We start from the raw sequence: 24,775 nt of genomic DNA on the forward strand, positions 1-24,775 counted from the left end.
AAAGTCCACATTTAACATGGGCGATAAACAGGTGAGGGGCTGCAGCAGCTTCCCATCGCTGGGGATAGTGTTCTGAAGGCTTCTATCCGGGTGAAGCGGGGTATCTCATTTCTGCTGCGGTTGCATACCAGGCTAGCTGGGCCATGGGACTCTGGGTGAGTCTCCTGTGTCCATCTTGAATTTTGTTTTAGGAATGTTGGGGTTACACACACACACTGCACATAGCTTTTTAAAAAATATGCGTTCTGGGAACTGAACTTGGGTAGTGTTTTTACCTGCTAAGCAACATCCCAGCTCTCTATTATTTTTGATGTTGGGACTTTTCCTTCTGATCCTTATCATTTATCCACTCTATACCTTCCTCCTTTTCTTTAAAAACATACTTATGAACTTCACCTTCTAACTTTCCCCTACTTGCTCCCTTTCCACACTTTGAATAGTCAAGATTTTGTTTTGCTTTTCATTTCCCATTTCTTCTCCCTTTCCTTTTCATTCATTTTTCAAAACTTACTGGTTTATGGCTGGAGAGATGGTTAAGAGCACTCGCTGCTCTTTCAGGAACCCTGTTTCAATTTTCAGCACCCATATGATGGTTCACAACTGTCTAAAATAAAACATTATGGTTTGGGGCACCAGTGAGATAGCCTAACAGGTAGACAGTTGCTTGACAGCCTAAGTACAATCCTACGAACACACATGGTGGAAGAGAGAACTGATTTCCTTTGACCTTCATTATACACCCATTGTGGCAAGCATGCCTAAACACACACACACTAATCCAATAAATACTCCTATTCCACTATTCCTGTTGTTAGCATTTGGGGTATGGAATATGGGTATCGAAAGTGGTATTTGGCTTCTACTTTATACTTATTGCTATTACTATTACTTTGACTACATTATATAAAATGCTCTGCCTCTGAGCTCCTTTCCCAGTTAGGGAAAGAAAACACCCAGCTCTGTAGCCAAGTTGCTCTTGCTTGGAGGTCAGTGGACACTTTAACTCAAGGACTATGGGAGAGAAAAGCTCAAGTCGATGATGTACGTGGACATTGCTGGAGAGAAGGAGCTGCCAGTTACCCACTCCTACAGCAAAAGGAGAGAGAAGCAACAACACTGTACACCACACCTAAAAGGGGCTATTGCATAACCATACATTATTAACAAGAAAGACTAAAAACGTAGTTAGAGAGGAAGTACCCAGTGGACTTGGCTGTTTACAACACATCTGCCTTATCTGTAAGACTCCAGTCCTGGGAGATGCATGACAAAGAAAGCAGAACTCTCAAGCTGTGACAAAACTATGCCAACCTCTAGAGATATCCACCAAGTCCATCAGACAAGTAACAGGGAAAGCACACTACAACTCCAACTAGAAATATATGTAATAGAAATATAATACAAGGGTAGCCTCAGCCAGTTAGGATTTCTATTGTTGTGATATAACAACATGACAAATAACTTTGGGTGGAAAGAGCTCATTTCTGCTTGCAAGTCTTAGGCCACACTCCATTACTGAGAGTAATAAGAGCAAAAACCCAAGGCAGGCATCTGAAGCTGAGGTCATAAAGCAGTGGGTTTCAACCTGCAGTCTTGACCACCTTTGGGGGAGGGTCACATATCAGGTATCCTGTATGTCAGATATTTAAGTTATGATTCATAACAGTAGCAAAATTAAGGTTAGGAAGAAGTAATGAAATAATTTTATGGTTGGGGGTTACCAAAGCATAAGGAACTGTGTGAACAGCTACAGCATTAGGAGGGTGGAGAACCACTGTCATAGAGGAATTCTGTTTGCTAGCTTGTTCCTCATGGCTTGCTCAGGACCACAGACCAGGGGTGGCACAGGCCACAGTGAGCAGTTCCCTCCCACACCAAAAATCAATCAAGAAAATGCCTTACAAATTTACCCACAGGCTAGTCTGGTGGGGGGTATTTTCTCAGTTGAGGGTTCCCTCTTCCCAAATGATGCTAACTTGGGTCAAGGTGACATGAAACTAGCCAGTCCTAGTGTGCTCTTTAAGGAGGTTATCACGGAGAAGTGGAAGGCGTGTCCATCTCCAAAACGCAGAAATCTCAACACAGAAATACAAGTAATATTAAAACAAAGCAATATGACATTTCTAAAAGGTCATAATTCTTTAGCAACTGACTCCAAAGATACTGTAGAAAATGAGATGGTAGGTAAAGAATTCAAAAGAGTGATTTTTAAAAGAATTAAGAAATATAAAAAAAACTGAACAGTTTAACAATAATAATAAAGTTTATAAAATAAGAAATTTAATAAAGAGAGAAATTTTGAAAAAACAAATTTTGGTAATAAAAAACTTACTAAGTGAAATAAAAGCTGAGCAGAAAGCCTTACCAACTGACTGGATCAAGCAAAAGCAAAAGTATTTCAAGGCTTAAAAACAAGGTGGATGAATGAAAACTCCCAGGAAATAATAAAGACTAAAAAACATTATGAACAGAATATGAATAAAATCTGGGATGGGATTAAAATAACAAATTAACATTAAGTATAGAAGGTAGCATGGAAATATAGATTAAAGGCAAAAAATAAAACCCAAACCAAAAAGAACCCTACTCAATGAAATAGGAAATTTCCCAAATCTGGGGAAAAATAGAATGTTGATTTAAAAAAGAAAGCATTTGCACCTAAGCCAACATGACTAGGTAAAAATTTAAGAGTACAGAACGAGAAAGAATATGAAACCCACAAGGGAAGTGCCATTCTCCCTTATGTAGTCAGTTCCAACCAAAGGAAAAAGCAAAACAAACACAACCCTGGCAGATCAGATCCTTATAACCAGAATAGGCAGCTTCAGAATCAAAGAGACAGAGAAAGTAGTGGTGGTGCACGCCTTTAATCTCAGCACACCTTAAATCTCAGCAGAGACAGGTGGATCACTGTGAGTTCAAGGCCAGTCTAGTCTACCAGAGGATTCCAGAAAAGCCAGGAGTACACAAAGAAAACTTGTATTGAAAAACCAAAACCAAAACAAAACAAAATGCAAAAAACAAAAACCCTTCACAAGCTTAAAAACAACACCTGATTTCTACCTGTAAGAAACATTCCTTGGGGGCTGGAGACAAGGCTCAGAGGTTAAGACACTGGCTGCTCTTCAAAGGTCCTGAGTTCAGTTTCCAGCAACCACATGATGGCTCACAACTATCCATAATGAGATCTGGTGCCCTCTCCTGGCATGCAGGAATAGATGTAAGTAGAACACTGTTTACATAATAAATAAATTTAAAAAAATATTCCTTGGTCCTTGGTGCCACAAGGGCCATACTGATCTGGGTGGCCTGTGCTGCCACTGGGCCCATGATGATGTCCAGGCCAGAGCTGCAGCTAGGGTCTGTGATGATGTCCATGGCCTGAGTCATGACACAGAAGGTCATAGGAACCATGCTGGTAGGAGAGCTGACTCTGTCCCTTGCCTGAGGGGGTGGGAAGGGGGCAGTGCCAGTGGCCCAGACTGAGCAGCTCAAGTACCACCTAGAGCCACATGCTGAGCCTTCGGTTGACCCATGTTAACATCTACCCCATCTATGACCTGCTGGAGCGTTTGAAGGGAATGGTCCTTCAGAATGATAACCGCAGGATATCCATAACTCAGGGCAACAGCAGGATATCCAAGAAGAGTTTCAGTGAGGGTCCAGGGATGATGGTGTCACAGAGGCCTTGACCCAGACCAAGGACTCGCTGCAATGAACATTCTGTGGATGGTGCTGATTGGACAAAAGGGTGTACTGTGTGACACACGGTAGCACCCAATGCCACTAGCATGAATGAAAAGGTGTTGGTAAGACAGAGGAGCAAGGTGGTTTTTTTGGTTGTTTTTATTGATTTTGAAGGGGGTATCTTGGGGGAATGCTGCAGGGGTAAGGGGCCGATATGGAGGGACCAGGAGGTGAGTGGGATTGGGGTACAGAAATTCCCAAAGAATCAATAAAGAATTGTTGGGAAAAAAAAGGAATATTCTTTGTCTGCAAATAAAAAAAGGGAAAAAGGTAAAAAAACAAAGTAAAAGAATTAAAAAATGATATTCTAAACAAATGAAACCTGGAAGCAAGCAATATTGATATCATATAGGGCAGACTTTGAGTCATAATTAGTCAGAAGAGATAAACGTATTGGTAAAATAATATATATATATAATATATATAGTCAGGCTGCAGTGGCACATGCCTTTAATCCCAGCGCTTGGGAGGCAGAGGCAGGTGGCTCTCTGAGTTTGAGGCCAGTCTGGTCTACAGAGCAAGTTTTAGGACAGCCAGGGCTACAGAGAAACCTGTCTCAAAATAAATAAACAAGTAAATAAATAAATAAATATGTATAAAAAGATATGACCATGAACAATATATACAAAAGCCAGTAAATAATGAATAAGTAAAAATATATCAAAAGATGCAGCCATGAACAAATATATACCAAAAGCCAGTGTATTCAATTTCATAAAAGCAAACACTTCTGACATAAAGACACAGATAGACTCTGACAGGGAAATAGTCGGTGACTTTAACACCCCCCAACTTTACACAGACGGTATGGTGGTGTACTCCTGTGACCCCAGCACTCAGAAGGTGGAGGACTCAGGAGCATACCATCCTTGGCTATAAGAGACTCTGTCTCAAAAATATAAACAAAACAACCAATTCTGGCAAGGGTGCAAGTGAAATGCAATCCTAATACACTATCAGGGGAAGTGACTTTATTGTCTGAGTATAGTGGTACCTGCCTTTAATACAGCACTTGGGAGGCAAGGCAGGTGAGGCTGAGGGATACAAAGTAAGACCCTGTCTCAAATATATACCCAGTAATAAGCAGTTCTTAATAAAACAAAAACAGAATTGTCACATGACTCAGCCATATCACAGGTATGTGTGTTTTTCACTGATAGAAATCTAGCTCGGCATACAACAGATATACCTCATGCTTATTGTGGCATTTTTCACAACACAGGAGTCACAGACTGACCTCAGTGCCTATGAAGATGGAGACTGATACACACACAGGTAGAGTTCTATTCAACACAGATGAATACAATGATGCCACCTGCTGAGAACGCATGAAGCCAGAGATTATGTCAAGCGAAATTAGTAGACTCGGAAGTGCAAAATCACAGATGTTCTCTCTCACGTGTGAGACCAAATGGGGCATATTTGGAAGAGGCAACAAGAGGGAGTGGAAAGAACAAGCGTGGGTACCTCCAGACTGGATTCTTTCACCGCTTTTGCCAGTATTGCTCTGCATCGAGGGCCAACCTATTAAAAAAAAGATTATGGTAAACGTCTGTTATAGTTTCTATAGCATACGCACGACATGCTACTCGAGTGATGAAATGGCTGAAACAAACCTCATTTGAGGAAGGAGAGACCAACACTAGATTAGGACAGGTAAGTATGGAAGCAGGGTCATTCTAACAGCGCAGTTTTTTTAAAGAGCCAATTTGGTGTTTGAAAACTACTGATGATTACCTGTTGATTGTCTCAATAAAGAGGCAGAGTGACTCTGTATCCCTGAGACTAGACGACCTGAAAGTAAGCAGACAGACAAAAGAGTATAAATCCCACAGAAACAGACAGTCAGAGCCAGAGCAGACACGCTCAGAACAGCTAAGAGCTTTTTTTTGTTGTTTCAGAAAGGGGGTTCAAACATATCAGGCTTCCCTTCTTGAAAAGGGATTTCAAGTTGGAGATATGCTCATATTTTAGAACACATGCTTAGCTGTGTGAGGTCCTAGGATTGATCCTACACACAATAATTGAACAACAAATGATGAAGTGGTTTATGAGGATTAGGTAAAATTAAATACACACACACATACAGCACAGCTTTAACAAAGAATGATCCACTTGTAGTTCATTTTTCGATTTGTTTTTCTTGGTCATCCATAGTGGGTCCTGACCCATGGCCTCATATATACTGGTCAAGTGAACACTGAGTTGCAGCTCTAGCCTCCCCTACTCACTGTTAATGAAGATCTCCAATATACTCTCTGACGTGCTGCTAGAGGTCAGCTCCAGACAATGTGCAAAGCTGGACAGCGCCTTGCTGCGGACAGTAGGTGCCTTGTCTAAGCAACGATCAAATATAATTTCTTGCACAAAGAATTTGTGCTTTAGAAACTTCTGATGCTCCAATGACACAGTGTCATCCGCCTCTCTTTCAGGTAGCTCTAAGAGAGCTAAAGCAACATCAAGAGTGAAAACCCGGTGTGGAATCTGCCAAGGAAGAATCAGAGGAATCCATCAGCAGTAGTAAGAACCAAAGCAAAGATCTCGTCGGCATTCAGACCTGGCTGTCACCTGGTGCTCAGAGCCAGGGCCCAAGCTTTTATACAACCCATCTCCTACCTTAGAACTCCGTGAATATTTGTAAAGCCAGGCAACGAATGTAGCATATGACTCAGAGGGAAGTTTATTAAGCAACTGGACCAGGGACTGTGCTGCATAGGTCCGATACTCTGCTTTATCTACCACCTGGAACACAAAAGGAAGCTGACTGACCATCGTGCTGTAGCTGTAAATTAGCAGTGGGATCAACTTAATAATCTTTAAAGACTGGATAAGTGATGATCAAATTTTATGTTTTGTACCCCATTGAAAAATAAACTATAAACCCCTGGAGAAAAACACAATTTCAGAGACTATGAACCTCTACAGTAGTTACGGTTCAAATGAAAAATCATTTGCTTAAACAGTACCATAAATTTATGAAATATCAGTAAAATTTTGAGAATGAAGCTAGTGAGATGGCTCAGTAAATAAGAGTGCTTACTGCTCTTGCAAAGGATCTGGGTTCGGTTTTCAGCACCCACATAGGGACTCCTAATTGTCTGTAACTACAGTTCCAGGAGATCCAGCACTCCCTTCTGGACTCCATGAGCACCAGGCAGACATACATGCACATATATACATGTAGGCAAAACATGCAAACATATAAAAAACTTTTAAGAATTGAACACTATTAATAACTGAAATAACTGATATTAGTTTGTCTTTTAGATAGTAAATATTTTACTTTTGTTTGAAAGTTCTTATCATTTATAGATAAATACACTGAAATACTATGAATGAAAGAATATGATGGAATTTGCCTCAGAAGAAAAAAAAAACAGTGTGCATGTATGTTCAGGATATACAAACCAAAGAAAACCGATAAATTATGGGAATGTGCTGAGCCACAGCCCTGTTCCTGTACATGTCTATCATTTCCCAAAATAAAAATTTGATATTTTAAAAGAACATTTTGTTAGCTGGGTATGGTGGTGCTTGCCTTCCATCTCTGCACTCAAGAGGCTAAGAGCAAGAGGGTGGCAATTCAAGCCTACCTTCAGCATGTAGGAAGACCCTGCCTGAGCACAGCCACAAAAACAAAAACAAAAAAAAAAAAACAAGAAAAACCCGTACTGTTTAAGAGAGAATCTATTAAAAAGCTACCTTTGGTGAGGCTGGAGAACCAATACACAGGCACTTATCTGTGTATGTGCAATACTTACATACTGTGATTACTAGAGCACACAGTACCTTGGCACAGATATGCTGCAACAAAGTACCAAGGACTGGGAATACGCTTTCTCGTAGTTCATCCACAAGTGAGCTATTTCAAATAAAAACACAAACCAGTTACAATGTATCTATGATGACAACCCAACAGGCACTTCTTAAGTCTGTTCTCAAAAACCAATATTTGAATATTTTAGAACCTCAAATATTAAAGCCAACCTACCCTTTGGGCTCTGCAACATTGCTCACAGGTAAAGGCATTTGGCACACAAGTCTGGCAAGCAGTTTGATCCCCAGAACCCATTTAAACATATATTGCAGAATATTAGTTTAAGGTATGTTACATTTGTTTATGCTATGGAACATTTGTTTAATGATATAAAGATGTTTTGCTTTGTTTATGCTTTATTTGTTTAACTCTGTGAAGCTGTGATTCTTGGCTTGTATAAAACACCTGATGGAATAATAAAGAGCTGAACGGCCAATAGCAAGGCAGGAGAAAGGATAGACGGGGCCGGCAGGCAGAGAGTAGAAATAGAAGGAGAAATCTGAAAGGGAAGGAAAGAGAAAATAAAGAGAGAGAGAGAAGACTACAGGAGCCACCCACCCAGCCAGCTACGGGGTAAGAGTGAAAGTAAGCTATACAGAAGTAAGAAAAGGAGAAAGCCCAGAGGCAAAAGGTAGACAGGATAATTTAAGTTAAGAAAAGCTGGCAAGAAACAAGCCAAGCTAAGGCTGGGCCTTCATAAGTAACAATAAGTCACCATGTGTAATGTATTTGGGAGCTCAGTGGCCCCAAAAGTCCAACAACAAACCTTTAAAGGTTTTAAGGTAGAACTGACTCCACAAAGTTGATTTCTGACTTCCACATGTGCCTGTGGCACGGGCAGGAGTGCATGTCAGCGCACGCGCGCGCGCGCGCACACACACACACACACACACACACACACACACACACACACTCTAAAAACCATAAAAACAAACTATTTCTTTTTGACTTTTTCAGTAAAATTAAGATACATTGCAACAGATTAGAAAAACATGCTTCCTATGCAGTTCCCTAAAGAATTATTGCTGAGAAGTTCAGTCATTTAGAGGACAAAATTCAGTCTTCATGGGCTTACTTCTACTTAATTTTCATAGTAAGATGAAAATACATCACTAGGACTCAGTGTTGGCTTGTGTCAGTTCAGTGAGGTGCTACTACCAATGTATTCTCCTGATTTACTCTTTGGTTTGTACTATTACATAAACATTCTCTGGCAATACGATAAACTCTACTTATTTACTTTTATTTTTTTCTGAGACAAAGGTTCTCTCTATGTAACCCTGGTTATCCTGAAACTCACTTTGTAGACTAGGATGGCCTTGAACTCAGAGATCCGACTTCCTTTGCCTCCCTGGTATTGGGATTAAAGGCATATGACATAAATTCTTATGAAAAAAACAATGTTGTTTCTATGTAACATATCCTAGATATTTGATGTGTTAAAAATTCTTTTCCATAAAGCTAGTCAGTGAGTTGGCTCAATGGGAAAAGGCACCTGCCAATAAAGATTAATGAGCTGAATTCAATCACCAGGACCCACATGGGGGAAGGGGAGAACAGATACTTCCAAGCTGTCCTATGGTCTCCTTACGTGTGCTAAGGCACGCACACACATACACACACACAAGGAACAAGAAGAAAAGACTATCCTAGCTAGACAGAGGTGGTTCCCACCTGCAAACCAGCACTCAGGAGGCTGTGGCAGGAGGATTCTCACCAGGTCCAGGCCAGGCTGGTCTACAGAGTGAGTTTTAGTCTAGCTGAGATAACAGCGAGAGCCTAACTCAAATCACCAAACCAAACAAACCAACCCTATCAAGAGACAAGGTAATACCACCCAGTGCCAACGTCTCCCACCAAACCACAGGAAGCAAGCCCGCAGCATGAGCATGCTGACCTGCACACATTCACTTTACACTGCATGCCAATACTCAGGGATGGAGGAGTCACAAGTGGAAGACACAGCAAAGGGACCTTTCCCAATAAAGCCAGGAGGGTCCAGACTTTTAAGAGGAGCTAAGCAATTCATGGCAAAAAAAAAAAAAAAACCAACCCATAAGACTATCAATTATTATAAGAAATTCAAAGCCATTTACTTACTTTCATCCTTCAGCAAGTACTTTCTGTTGTAGAGGATGGAATAGGAGAACAAAGAAAAATGTGCAAGAAACAGAAATGCAAGTACAGAGAAAAAGTGGAAGAGGAGGCAGACTTTCTGTTTTGGAGAGGAAAATACCCAAGCAGACAATGACAGAAAAGCGGCAGCCATCCTCCCAGCTGACTGTACACTGGATGGAGTCTGGCCCAGGAACGATAGATTAACTCTGTCCTTAACAATGCCCTAATACAGAAGTTGTCAGATGGGAACAAGCACAGGAAACAGACTGGCTACAATGTGCTTAATTTTGACCATCAAAACCACCACCGGGTCTGACACCCCCATGCCACAAGTGTCAGACAGATACTTTGGCTAGTGCAGGGCCTAGACTATCAAGGAAGAGTGATAAAAACCAGAAATTCAAGATGCACGCACATTACCTGATAAACTGGACCGCCCGATTTCTACAGTTAATGGCTTGTGAAGTTATTGCAAGGGGGCCACAACGGGACCTTTCTCCTACTTCTAACATCAATATTACATTTAGGATTTGACGGAAAATAGAACCAATAACCTAGAAGAGAAAATAAGAATTGATTTAAAGTATGACAAAGAATCCAGTGGCATCAAAGCTTTTGCTTTTGAAAACTAAGGATGTTGTACAAAAACCATTTGCTTCATCTTGGAAACTTAGTAATAATTTATGGAGCTACCAAATATTTTTGATAGCTACTGGGTAATGAAAGTTAGACAGCAAGCAGAAATAGTGACATTTTATTACAGAAACAGTATCAAGTCCTGAAATAATACAGTAAGTCAAAATGGTACCCCAGCCAGCTGCCCCTTACCCACAGAGCATACTGTTAAGACACTTCCCCAGTGATTTCTAAAAATGTGGCCAGTAACAATCCTGTAGCAGTTTTCCTGCACAGGCACAACTACAGCACAACTAATTTATCAGCCCACATTAAAGGTGGGCAGGCATGCAGCTTGCCTATAATGCTAGCATTCAGGTGGACACAAGGGAGCACCAGGACAAGCTGCTAGCTCAATTAACCACAGTATAGATGAATAAGAATGAGATGAACAAAAACTAAAAAGTAAAACAATTATAATACACTATAATAAAAAGATATGTGTTCTCACCCTGAAAATATGACCAGTGGTCACTTGTTTTAGCAATACACAATTTCAGCTAGCCAAAGACAAATGGATTATCAAACATCTTTGCATTATGTGGTCTGTCTACTTTCAATTCAACTAGGAAATCAGAACATACTTCTCCCCTACCTTATTTCCTTCTCCATGGGTTGGGAAGCACAGCAAATACAATCCATAATAGGCCAGCTCTGATATGTATTTTACTCCAGTAAGGTTCCTAAAGAAAAGGGAAAAGCCTGAGCTAATGGATTTGATTATAATAGGAATATTCAACTGCCCATTAAGCCTTCTCCATTCATTTATTTTATTTTTGGATGCAGTATCCCTGTGTTGCCCAGGCTGCCCCTGAACTCCTTAACTCAAAGTACTGAAGGGCCTCAGCCTTCTAAGCAGCTAGCATACTTGTATGCAACACCAGCATTTTCATAAGCCAAATTTAAATGAATAAATCCTGCTTATATACTAGTTAGCTTAAAATAGCACTTCAGTTCTGAAAAAAATCTCTACATTGCCATGTTTCAAAATTAAGGACTCACCTGGCTTGTGAAAGAAGAAATTTATGAGGAATTGGTTCAAAATTAGTTAATGCAACAAACACCTGGAAGACAAGTACCCAAGAAAGGTGTGAGTTTCTTCTACTCAGTAATAAGAGCTATTACTACATTTTTTTGTAGTTAGCCACAAGTCTTGGGGATTTTCACTTACCTCTATACAAGTTTGTATACACTGTGGCTTTTCTTTAAGGGAAAACTTGGGAAGAAGCCTTAAAAAATTCTTTAGAAGATTAAATATGGCATTCCGTATCTGACAAAGGTCCTGGGCAGAAAAATAAATTTCCTCTTCCTCCTCCTCTTCCTCGCCTGAATAGTCATCCTCCTGGACCATGGAAAATATATGACTGTGATGTTGTCTCACGTGCCTGTCCCATGGTTCCATTAGCCCAAATGAAGTCAGTGCCAGTCATCGCTGGGCTCACCAGATGATCTGACTTTGACCTGGCCCTTGTGTTGGTCTAGGTATCAAAGGCTACAGTGATTTGCACTAGCATACTATAGTTCCTTTAACTTTGTGTGTCTGTGTGCGCACATGTGCTGACAGTCCTGTAGTGTGTGTGTGTGTGTGTGTATGTGTGTACATGTGCTGACAGTCCTATAGCCCTGGCAATCCTGAAACTCACTATGTAGACAAAGCTAGTCTGTGTATCACCATGCACAGCTTGGAAATGTCACTTTATCCCACCTGCTTACCTGATTATCTTCTTTCCTAGGCGGTTTTCCTCTTTTTCTGCCCCTCCTATGATTATCCTTAGAACTCCTGAAGTGTTCCTTTTTTCTTTTTTGACTCAAGTTAGAATCTTGAGGCCAGCTCTTCTTTAAAATCTGAATACACTTGTCAAACATCACAGGGTGGAATACTTGATTGACTACACTGCCTAGTCATCAGGAACATAGAATGTGCATGTTAGGATTTGTTTTGTTTTAAAGATAGGGCCTTGATAAATTGAAATTCATAAACCTCTTGTTTCATCCTTTAAAGTGCTGAGATTACAGGCATGCAACTCACTCCAACAGTGTAAGCAAGTTAGGTTTAATTGTCTTAAAATATGTATATTAGGCGAGGGAGATGGCTTAATGTAAAAACACATGCTCTGTAAGGATCCCCAGAATCTACATAAAAGCTGGGAGAACATAATAGCCTGCCTGTAATTCCCCAAACACGCAGACAGGGATCCCTAGTTGCTAGCCAGCTGAACTGACCAAAATTGATGAGGAACCGTGAGCTCTGGGATCAGAGATATCCTGTCTTAATAGAGTGGGGATCTATGAGGAAAGTCATATGACGCTAACTTCAGGCTTCATACACATGTGTACACATTTATCATAAGCATTCAAACACACACACATGCACACACACATACACACAATATGCATTAACAGCAGATGCAAAATTTAAGAAGCAAGAGATGGCCTTTCCATCTGACCCTGAGGAACTGGTGAGGCGTCAGTAAAAATGTATCATTTTCAACTTCAGTCCTAGAACAGGGTAAAAAGTATATAATAACTGCTCTGCTGTATGGGTTAGGAACTAAGTGAAAAGTCTGTATATGTTCAACACAGAGCCAATCATCACAGGATTAAGAATATACACAGTATCAACAACATAACATTTTCAAGTATTTTTTCCATTCAATTGGTTGCATATAAACGTGGAACCTATAAACACTGAGGGCCAGATGTATACATACCTGGTATTTCTAGTAGCAAAAAATAGAGGCCAGCAGCATGAAGGCCATATTCTCGATATTGTACACTGGCATCTTTTTTATGTGCTTCCTGGACGAAGTGACAGAATAACGCCACCAGTGTATTAATGGAAATTTTATTCTCAATGAAGAAGGTCCAGATGCTCTGGGAGGAAAGTGCAAATCACAAAAGTCGGTAATTAAAAAGCCTACTGTTATTTATAAGACCTAGCCTCTCAACAGAGACACGAGGAGTGCAGCTGCACTTCAGTGCTTGCTTAGCATGCTCAAGTCTTGGGCTGGATCCCTAGCAACATGTGTGTACATGCACGCGCGCGCGCGCGCGCACACACACACACACACACACACACACACACACACACACAGTCTAACTACTAAGTATAAGTGTCTGCCATTTCCAAAGAGAGAGAAACAAAAAACTAAGGTGTTCTGGTCTGACTTTGAAATAGCACCACGAGTCTGTGTCTTAAGTGTATTAAGTGTTTGTTCCCAGCTGCTGGTGCCATACTGTAAGGCTGTGGAAGCTTTAGGGTAGGGATTGGCAGGCAGAAGTAGGTCCCTGTAGCAGGCTTTTGAAGATTACAGCCCAGGCACAGTTTGCGACCATCTCTGCTTCAGAGTTCATAATGATGAAAGACGTACTGTAGCTTGTTTTCTGTTGCTGTGTAAACATCGTAACCAAAATCAACTTGTGGGGAGGGGAGTTTATTTTGTTTATACTTCCAGGTCATAATCCATCACTGAGGGAAATCAGGGCTGGAACAAGAGTAGAAACTGAGGCAGAAGTCTTGGAGGAATGTTGCTTACTGGCTAGCTCTCTGCCCTCTGTTCAGCTTGCTTCTTATACAGCTAACCTACATAGTTATGGTATCAGCCACAGGGACTGAGCCCTCCTATATAAACCAAAATCATGAAAATACTCCACAGACAAGCCCACAGCATTGGTTCCTTCCCAAGTCCATCGCATGTATGCACAACCACATAGGCCTTGAGCATCTTTTAAAAAAAACAAAGGCTAACAAAATAACAAAATTCAGGAAATCAGACTGCATTTCTGCCTTCCTTCAAAAGATAGGGCAAAAAGCAGGGCATGTAGCACATGCCTTTAACCTCAGCATTCTCAAGGCAGAGGCAGGTGAACCTCTAAGTATGAGGCCAGCCTGGTCTACATAGTGAGTTCTAGGATAGCCAGACTAAATGGTGAGATCCTGCCTCAAAATCAAACAACCAGAGACAGTAACAAAAAAGATAGGGTAAGGGATAGGCAAAGCTGCAGAGAAGCCATGCTACACAGCACAAACTACTTTACAGACAAACTGGACATGATGGCATGTCTAGAATCTCAGTACTTGGGAGGCTGAAGCAGAAGAAGGAATTTGAGGCCAGCCTGGAGTGCACAGCAAGTCCCTGCCAGAGAAGAAGAAAAAGGGGGAGGAAAATCCTTTTGTTTGTTCCTTCCTGGACAGTTCTATTCTACCCCAAATGCACTGGGCACCTCCACAGACTGCACTATCTAGTCACCAGAACTCTGCTAGTGGCATCACCTGTACAAAGGCGATCCCATGGCTGCTATCTAGTCTGCGGCCTTCACACCCATCACTGACCACTCCCCTGTGGCCTTACTCAAGAGCTCCCCATTCCTACTATGTCCTCCTCTTGCTCTACCTAGTATGACCTTTTTCACGTCTACTCACACCCTGATCTGGAACATTTTGCTCTTACCTTCTGGCTTTGTGATCTGTACTTCTAACTACCAGTCATGCCTTTCAAGGATCTTCAAACATTTCACTGTGGTTAATGTCCTCTTCGTGGTAGTGTTGTTCTAGGGTTTTACAGGCAGTACTGGGAACTGAACCTAAGGCCTCATGCACACTGGCTGAGTAGCCCTTCTTTCTCACTCATACATAACCTGGAAGTTTATTCTATCTAAAATTTTTTTCCTGTTTTGAGCTTTCCTTACCAATTTCCACAGCTAAACTACAGACCACACCATTAGCACTCAGTATATACTACCCCAGCAGTTTCTCAGGGAATCTCATGGTGCAGTTTTTCACACCGAGTCTGCCTATGGGGAAGAACATTTGTTCTAAACAGATCTACTCATGCCGTAAGTAAATAAATGCATGCTTCTTAAAATAGAACCTCATACATAATCATGACTTACTAAGTTTACCACATTCCGCAGGTGAAGCCCATTTATGCTGGCTAGTTTTATATTATCTTGACATAAGCTAGAGTTACTTGGGAAGAGGGAACTTGAACTGAAAACTTGTCCCCACAAGACTGGCCTGCAGGCAAGTATATGCAGCATTTTCTTGACTGATGATTGATGTTGGGGGGCCCAGTTTGCTGTGGGCCGTGCCATCCCTTGACTGCTAGTCCTGATGCTGTAAGGTAGGCTGAGCAAACCATGGAGCAAGTCAGTAAGCAGCACTCCTCTAGGGCTTCTGCTCCAGGATCCCGCCCTAACTTTCCTCAGTGATAGACCGTTATTCCAAAGTGTAAGATGAAATAACCTTCCCCCACAAACTGCTTTGGGCATGGCACTTTATCAAACCAAAAGAGATCTAATTAGGATACCATTAAAAATTACCTGTAACTTGTTCTCAGTTTAACTTACTGTCCTATGTCCACATGATTAAAAATTCCGAATGCCATCCATAGCACACAGTCATAATTCTAAACATTCCTTACATATTCCCACTATACCTCCACCCTAACCCTCTCTTCTAAAGTACTCAATGGAATGCTTAGCATTACTCTAAAGGAATGTTTAATTAGATGATTTATTCTTGAGCAGTCCTATCTGGCCTGGAACTGCAACTCACAGAGATCCACCTGCCTCTGCCTCCTAAACTGATATCAGAGTGGTGCATTATCACATATGGCCTATATTAAGGCTTTTTTTAAATTCTGTTTCTTAGCCTTTTGGGTTTCTCTTTTTCTCCCTTAAAACACTTTGTTAAATTACATTTATGTGGTTTGTGTGTGTTTGTGTGTATGTGAACACTTATGACCAGATCACACAGCACACATATGAGGGTCAGAGGGCAATTACAGGAGGTAGTTCTTTCATTCAATCACATGGGTCCTGAGAATCAAACTCAGGTTGTTAGGAATCGTAGCAAGCACCCGTCTTTACCTGCTGAACACTGAGCATCCAGCCCTCTTACTGGCCCTTCTGGTGTTTGAGACATGATCTTCTCTATAACCTTAAATTTACAGCAACAATCAATCCCCTGTCTCATCCTCCCAAGTACAGGGATTACAGGTGTGTGCCACTATGACAGCTTATTTATTTTTATTTTTATTTATTTTTTTTTAAGACAGGGTCTCACTATATAACTCAGGACTCCCTGGAACTCCCTATATAGACCAGGATGGCCTCAAACTCACAGAGATCTGCCTGCCTCTGTTTCCTGAGTGCTAGGACTAAAGGTATGTACCACCATACTTGGCTGACCTTTTAAAAAAAAGTTAATGATCTCAACATCAACAAGCACACGGAGGCTGGAGAGATGCCTTAGTAGGCATAGCACTTGGCTCACAAAGCATGAGATGCCCGAGCTCGGACTCTCAGATAGCAGCGACAGGCAGATTCCTGAAGATGACTGGCCAGCTAGCCTAGACTACTCAGCAAACATGCAAGTTAGTGAGAGACTACTAACTAACTCAAAGGAAAATGTGGAAGGCATCTAAGAAGCAGGACTAAGCTGCACTCTGACAGCTGTGACCTCCACCAGCACAGGAGGCAGAACAATGTTCAGGCCGCGTGTAAACCACCAACTACTTACTGCTTCAGTACAAGCTTCCTGGAACTGTTGTTTCACTCTCGTGGCCTATTCACTTGGTTTCACCTTTAAACTGCTATTGTGAAAAGGTGGTCATGTCTTGAAAACAGAAATCACAACTAGAGCCTCAAACTTTTTGAAGCAAAGCTACTAGGACAGTCTGATGAACAAAGTACAATTTTCACAATACTCTGACCCAAGAAAACTATTTTTAATTTAAACTATAATGACTCTCATCCACTGCAACACATAAAAGTGGGTCGCTTGATTGACTTCTTATCTTTTTACCTCTAGAGATCCGTTTTCTTCAGCAGCAAAGGGGAAAAGACTCCCATAGAGTGATGTGAATGCATCTATTCCGTTCTCTAAGATCTCTGCTACTATGCTGGGATCCAAAGGCTCAGTCTCCGTGAAGTCCAGTTCCCACACTGAGTTCACCCATTCTTAGGAGAAAATGGAGTAAAATTAGTAAATGCTCTCAAACAAGTAAAAAACAATCACCTTTAGATGTCATGTATATTCTAGAAAAGTCACTATTCACATATATGACCACAGTCATACAGGTGTCATATGTAATAAAAGGAAAGCCACCATGATTAAGGAAACCTTTTGTAACTTAAGCATGGTGGTCAGGAATAATCCAGGCACGTAGGCAAGGGATTACCACAAGTTCAAAGCCTACCCAGAGCCACAAGGTGAGTTTTAGAAGAAACAGAAATGCTCAGCAAGTCCCTGTCTCAAAAGTCCAAAAGGACCAGGTTTGATGACAAACACCTTTAATGCCAGAACTCAGGATACAGAGGCAGGAGGATCTCTATGAATTAGAGGCCAGCCTGGTCTACAAAGCAAGTTCTAGGACAGCCAGGGCTACACAGAGAAAGCCTATCTCAAAAAAAAAAAAAAAAGGTTCACAACCATCTCTATCTCCAGTCTCAGGGGATCTGACACCCTCTTCTGTAGGCACCAGGCATGCATGTAGTACATAGACATATATGCAAGCAAAATATTCATTTACATAAAATAAAAGTAAATCTAGAAGAAAACATGTTTTAGATGTAACAGCTTCAGGAAATTGTTCTTGAACAAACTTAAATGATCAAGTTTTCTTGTGAGCACCACTGAGAAGACGCAAGCATCACAGAGCGCGTCAGCCTCTTCTCTGTGAAAATCTCATAAACACGGTAATAAACCCAAATAAAACATACACCATTTCACTGTGTTCTTGGACAATAAAGTCTTGTTTGTGTCATAGCAGAGAAACCACTTCCCAAAACGTCTAGAAGATACACGCTGGGCTCCTACAAAAATACTCAGTGACTCCCAAGCACGAAATGAGAAGAATGTGTGTCTAAGAGACAGCAACACAGCCTTCCCGGGACATTCCTCAACACACTTCTCTACCTAAATTCAACTCATTTTTCTAACCAGCTATTCCTCCACCCCATCTATTTGGACCAGTTAAGTTCGTGACTATTTCTATCTCAAATTGTCAGTCAGGAATCTTTAAATTAATATTCTTTATAAGTTCATCATCACTTGGGAGGACACTTAGGAAGAACTTGGACAGAGCATTAATATAAAGACAGAACTAGACATGAGGTATCACACTACGCTCAGCAATTTGGAAGTCTCCTCAGAGTACAATCTGTCCATCATCTTCTGTACACTGGAAGTTTCAGTAGCCCAAGTCCTCTGCACAGCACTCCTTCCAAAGGCACACAAACTGTCTGAAAGAAGACACAATGGGGCTGGGAAAGCAGATCAGTCAGTGGTAAAGGGACAACCACAAGCAAGACTGGGTCCAACGCTCAGAAAACTGAAGACTGTGGCCAAAGCTCTCTGAACATGCAGCAGTGTTTCAGTGCTCATCATAGGAGGTAGCTCGATACCATCACTAGCGTCAGCTCAAATTTTGAAGGCAATGACTGGCCCTGGTTTCAGACTCTTAGGAATATCAGTTTGACTTAAGTCATATCACTTTTAGTATTCTTGAGTCTCTACTTCATCTCTAAGATGTAATAACACCTACTAATTACACAAAAAATGTTTTGGTGGTAGTGGTAGCAGTTTTTAGGTTTGTTTTTGTTGTTGTTGTTGTTGTTGTGTTTTGAAACAGGGTTTCTCTGTGAAGTCCTGGCTGTTCTAGAATTTATTCTGTAGACCAGAAAGGCCTCAAATTAAGAGACTGACCTGCCTCTGCCTCCTAAGTTCTGGGATTAAAGGCATGCACCACCACTCAGCCTAACAGAAGTATTTTACTGGAAGCATTTGGAATATTAAATAGGTAAAGTACCCCCTCAAAAGTGGGTAGTGGTGAATAAGAGCAATATATATGATATACATGTAGGAAAAGATCTTAATAAAATTCAACCTTTTGTAAACAAACATAAATTGATAAAAAAAAAAAACTAAAAGGGTTGGAAAGATGACTCAATAGTTAAGAGTACTGGCTGCCCATCTAGAGGACCTAGCAACCACACAGCGGCTCACAATTCTCTGTGAATCCAGTCTTAGGGGACCCAACACCCTCTTCTAGCCTCTGTGGGAAATAGGCATGCATGTGGTGCACAAATACACATGCGACAAAATAGCTGTACACATAAAAATAAAGATTTAAAAAAAGAAAAGCACTCTGGTGTCAAGTACCCTAGTTCCCATAAATGACTCTGCTCCTATTTAATTTTAGATTGCCATCAAATCATTTCATTTCCCACCTAATTCAAATCACTCCTCATCTAATTTTTTAGCTGCAAAAAGGAGGTAACTCCTGCTTTGCTGACCTAAGACTAAAGAGGAAAAATACCCCTTGACACACAAAGAAAGTCTACTGAACTTTGAGTCATATAGGAAAATGCTAGTACGCTAACTTGACCACTGAGTCACAGCTAACCTTTTCTTCCTTTTTTTTTTTTTTTTTTTTTTTTTTTTTTTTCAAGACAGGGTTTCTCTGTGGCTTTGGAGCCTGTCCTGGAACTAGCTCTTGTAGACCAGGCTGGTCTCGAACTCACAGAGCTAACCTTTTCATCACTGACACTACACCATTTTTGGGAAAGACAATGTGCATTAAAGATCAAAACATGTACTAGCTACAAACAAAACTCTCTATAAAACAACTATATTTTTAAATTATGCACGAATCAACACAGTAATATATAATGTGTGTACAACACTGAAGAGTAAACAGGAAATATAACTGGTAGTGAGGGGAGAGATGGAGGGAGGATGGCTTCTCAACGGGACATGAACACAGGAGGGCACAAGGGAAATAAATGCAGAAAGACAGAGGATATGGTAACAAGGCACGGGGCAAAGGAAATAGGTGTTTGGACTCTGAGTTGAGAGAGTCAGAATCAGCATTAGTATTTGTTCATCAGGTACTACACACCAGGCAATAAGTTCCTCTGTACAAAAGCCCTGTTTGATAGTATAAACTACATTTGGCAGATGAGGAAACTGGGATTTATAGGGCTCAACAATTTGTCCAATGGTAGCTAAAACAACAACAACAACAACAACAAACTAACCAAAGCATCTCTGATGCCAAATGCTGACAGAGGTTTCTGTCCTGACCAGTCCTGCAGCAGTTCAGTCCCAAAGTAATACACAGCCCATACATCTTAGCCCATAATTCTTGTCTGTGTTAGCCACGGGGCTTGGTACATTTTATTGGTGAGGTATTCTCATCTTGCTTCATCTGTGTATGGGTGACGACTGCAGACTGAGCCTTTCTTCTTCCCAGAATTCTCCTGTTCTCATTGCCCCACCTATACTTCCTGCCTGCCTACTGGCCAATCAGCGTTTTATTAAAGCAATGCAGTGACAAGTCTTTATAGGGTACAAGAACATTGTCCCACAGCAGCCAAAGGTAACATGTGCTAGAAAAGCAGACAGAAGAGAAGAAAGGAAGTTCTGTGGCATGAGGGCCAGCCCTGGGCCAAGGGGGGAAGAGTCCTACTCTCATTTGCTCTCCACTGCAGCCTGCTTCCTGGCCTCCGGGCAGCATCTCTCCATCTGTCACACATGGCTACTGAAAGGGTCCCAAGGCACAAGCTACTCCACTCCCTGCATACTTACTGTGAGGGGAATATGGACACAGTGTATGATCTGGAAGAGGTAATTACCCACACTGTGAACAAGATTAAAACTTCTTCACGCAGACCACTGGGAAGAGAAGCATGAGCAGCAGTGCTGCGGGTGGGCCAGGCTGCCAGGAGGAGAAGTGTGAGCAGCAAAAGCCAGGACGACAGCAGTGGCCTCCAGAAGTTATCTGACCACCAGAGCCTCAGCCTCAACAAGACCAGAAAGAATGACCATCTGAGCCTTGGGCCCATAGGCACCCAGAGGAATGATCACTGCAGGCTCTCCTCTGCCTACACCTGAAGGAGCGATCAACGGAGGCATAGCTCTCAACTATACTAATTGGGGGAAAAGGGACAGGCCCCAAAACACAGGCTCCACATATTCCGATTGGAGGAAGAGATGGGTAGACAACAGGGTAAAAATACATTCAACAACATAAAGAGTAACACAGCATGATAAAATATTAGTGGTTCTATATCACCAAGACCTGAACATTGCAACACAGATGAAGCAGAAGAAAATGAACTAAAAATAGCTTTATAAAGATGATTGAGACCCTTAAAGAGGAAAAAAAAAAAAGATCTTGACCAACTCTACATCTGACAAAGGACTGATCTCCAAAATACACAAAAAACTAGACCTCAAAAGAACAAACAATCCAATAAAAAATGGGGTACAGACCCAAACAAAGAACTCTTAACAGATGAATCTCAAATGGATGAAAGACACCTAAGGAAATGCTCAACATCCTTAATCAGAGAAATGCAAATCAAAACAATTCTGAAATATACCCTCTTAAACCTGTCAAAATGGCCAAGATCAAAAACATTGATGACAACTTATGCTGGAGAGGATGTGGAGTAAGGGGAATACTCCCCCATTGCTGGTGGGAATGCAAACTTGTACAGCCACTTTGGAAATCAGTATGGCTATTTCTCAAATAATTAGGAATCAATCTAACTCAAGACCCAGTAATACCATTCTTGGGCATGTACCCAAAGGATGCTCAGTCATACCACAAGGACACGTGCTCAACTATGTTCACAGCAGCATTGTCGGTAATAGCCAGAACCTGGAAATAACCGAGATACCCCTCAACTGAAGAACAGATAAGGAAAATGTGGTATATTTACACAATGGAACAATAAAAAATACTGACATCTTGAAATTTGTAGGCAAATGGAACTAGAAAAAGCCATACTGAGTGAGGTAACACAGACCCAGAAAGACAAATATAATGTACTCACTCATAAATGCCTTTTATGTTTGTTTGTTTGTTTTTTTTTTCCGAGACAGGGTTTTTCTGTAGCTTTGGAGCCTGTCCTGGAACTAGCTCTTGTAGACCAGGCTGGCCTCGAACTTGCAGAGATCCGCCTGCCTCTGCTGGGATTAAAGGTGTGCGCCACCACCGCCCAGCTCATAAATGCCTTTTAGGCATAAAGCAAAAAATAACCAGCTTACAGTCTGCAACCCCAAACACTAGAGAACGTAGACAACAAAGAAGATCCTAAGAGAACTATACATAGATCTGTCTAGAAAGGAGAAAAAGATAAGATCTACTGAGTAAATTGGGAACATGGGGCGCATGGGGGAGGGTGGAAGGAGGGTGTGGAAAATGTATAGCTCAATTAAAAACAATCAAAGAAACCTTTCTCACATGCACTACTCTATCATTAATGCCTTCAGCAAACCATGGGCTCGGCTCTTACAGCCTTGCAGAGGCCCAGAAGCAAGAATTTGGCTACTTAGCAATTTTTCCTCTACGAATTCTCACTTGACACAGACCTTACACTTGCTTTCCAGTGATCGCGATAGGCCACATCATCTGTCTTCCCTCCTTTCCAGTCCCTCCTGAGGGTTTCAGCACCTTCCATTTCTGATTTACATGTCCCCAGTGTATATGCCAGGCTGTCACTAAGACATAACGTAGCCTTTGAGCCCATTCCCTAAGGTGGGATACCTTGCTCATCCTTCATGTAGCGGAGAGGGGCTTGGTCCTGCCTCAAATTAATGTGCCAGGCTTTGTTGACTCCCCATGGGAGACCATACCCTTTTGGAGGAGCGGATGGGGGAAGGGCTGGGGGAGGAAGGGAACGAGCAGAGGGGAGATAGGGAGACCTGTGGTTGATATATAAAATGAATAAAAAACTTAAAATAAAAAAAATACCTACTATATAGCCTCTCCTGTCTCTACAAGATCATGCCTTACTTATGGGGTCAGCAAAGACACTGAAGTCCCATACCAGGCCTGCAGTCTGCAGTCTCAACACCCCATGAACCTAATCACCCAAAGATCTGGGAATCCTACACTTCTCTGATGCTCTGATGCTCAATTTCTTCTCTAATTCCTTGTACTGTCATCTTCCAGTCCCTGATAGTTAGGGAAACTTGGGCCAGCGTCAGTCAAGAGTGCCCACCGGCTCGTGTGAGCCAATCAGGAACTACTTCCTTTGTATTACCTCAGGCTATGTAGTCTTTGTCTCAAGGAGGGAGAGCAATTTTATTTCTCAGAATCTAAGTAAGCTTCAGCACACTCAGATTGATGCCATCTGCTCCATGTCCCACAGCCTCACGAGCCAGGCTGTGAGAGGCTTCTTCATTTCTTACCTAAGTCGTTCCCAGTTGAAGCAGTTTGGAGGAGAGTACTCCCTAATTATCAGATACTTACGCTAGGCCATTATTAAGGCCTCCACTTTCATGCTGAATTATGGGTCACCCCTGCCTCGCTTCTTTGCACTAAAAATTAAACTGGAGGAGTATCTTTACTCACGTCTCCCTTAGTCTCTCCTTGCTCTCTGATTTTTCCCACAGGTTCCCAGGTTTTAATGCTAGAAAGGGCTCTCTCTAGCACAGATTTAATTTGTACCCTGTTCATTATGTCCCACTGCCAGCTGAAGCAGCAAGCCAATACCTCCATCTCATCTCCTTTCCCCACCGTTCCTGAGTCTGAAGCAAAGGTGGAGGGCAGCATCACGTGTTCTTTTTCCACTGCAATTCCTCACGTATGCAGACAGTGCCGCTTCAACTGCAAGGACCAAAAAGCTGCTGCCTTAGCCGGTCTGTAATCCAGTTTCAAATATGCTTTTTTTTCAGACACTGCAATATAGTCTCTAGTTCATTCTCCATTGTCAGGGCATCCCCATCACTATAGCCTGCTTGTACGGTAAACTCTATCAAAAAGGTTTGCACTCAACCTGTGAGTCCCAACTCTGTTGGGGGAGTGTGTGTGTCAAACGACCCTCTCACAGGGCTCACATACCAGATATCCTGCATATCAGATATTTACATTACAATTCATAACGGTAGCAAAATTACAATTATTAAATAGCAACAAAATAATTTTATGGCTGTGGGTCACCACAACAGAAGGAGCCGTATTAAAGGGTCGCAGCACTGGGGAGGCTGAGAACCACTACCACAGAGGAAGCCAGCCACTCTAGGATTGCTTTCAAGCATGCTTCTACATTCATCGTGGCCTCAGGTACCCATCTTATCACCAGATCGATAGGGCACTAACAACCAAAGAAAAGATTCCGACTAATGGTGAGCCAACGAGTTTGTTTACTGGAGTTACCGCCAGAAGCACAGGCGATGATCGGGCAGTCACCTGACTTAAAAGCACCACCATGTACCCCTTTCTCCACAACCTCTCCAGCACAGGCTATCATTGGTGTTTTTGATTTTAGCCATTCTGACAGGTGTAAGATGGTATCTTAAAGTTGTCTTGATTTGCATTTCCCTGATCGCTAAGGAAGTTGAGCATGACCTTAGGTGTCTTTTGGCCATTTGAACTTCTTCTGTTGAGAGATCTCTGTTCA

At 41.7% G+C, this 24,775-nt stretch overlaps 1 protein-coding gene across 2 annotated transcripts in view; it reads right to left on the reverse strand.

The window, feature by feature from the left end:
- Positions 1–24,775, reverse strand: part of Ncapd3 (non-SMC condensin II complex subunit D3) — an 82,463-nt gene that overhangs the window by 54,717 nt on the left and 2,971 nt on the right. For both annotated transcript variants that reach the window (XM_050160086.1, XM_050160085.1), the window contains 12 exons: positions 17,166–17,320; positions 13,069–13,231; positions 12,071–12,255; positions 11,529–11,699; positions 11,360–11,421; positions 10,953–11,040; positions 10,103–10,236; positions 7,537–7,609; positions 6,364–6,489; positions 5,979–6,231; positions 5,485–5,541; positions 5,215–5,271 (listed from right to left, as the gene is read on the reverse strand). In XM_050160086.1, coding sequence (XP_050016043.1) covers positions 5,215–5,271; positions 5,485–5,541; positions 5,979–6,231; positions 6,364–6,489; positions 7,537–7,609; positions 10,103–10,236; positions 10,953–11,040; positions 11,360–11,421; positions 11,529–11,699; positions 12,071–12,255; positions 13,069–13,231; positions 17,166–17,320 — 1,524 coding nt within the window. The remainder of the gene's footprint in view (positions 1–5,214; positions 5,272–5,484; positions 5,542–5,978; positions 6,232–6,363; positions 6,490–7,536; positions 7,610–10,102; positions 10,237–10,952; positions 11,041–11,359; positions 11,422–11,528; positions 11,700–12,070; positions 12,256–13,068; positions 13,232–17,165; positions 17,321–24,775) is intronic.

Source organism: Alexandromys fortis, unplaced genomic scaffold, assembly GCF_014885135.2.
Source record: "Alexandromys fortis isolate MF-2015 unplaced genomic scaffold, M_Fortis_MF-2015_v1.1 scaffold_108, whole genome shotgun sequence".
Taxonomy (NCBI): Eukaryota; Metazoa; Chordata; class Mammalia; order Rodentia; family Cricetidae; genus Alexandromys; species Alexandromys fortis.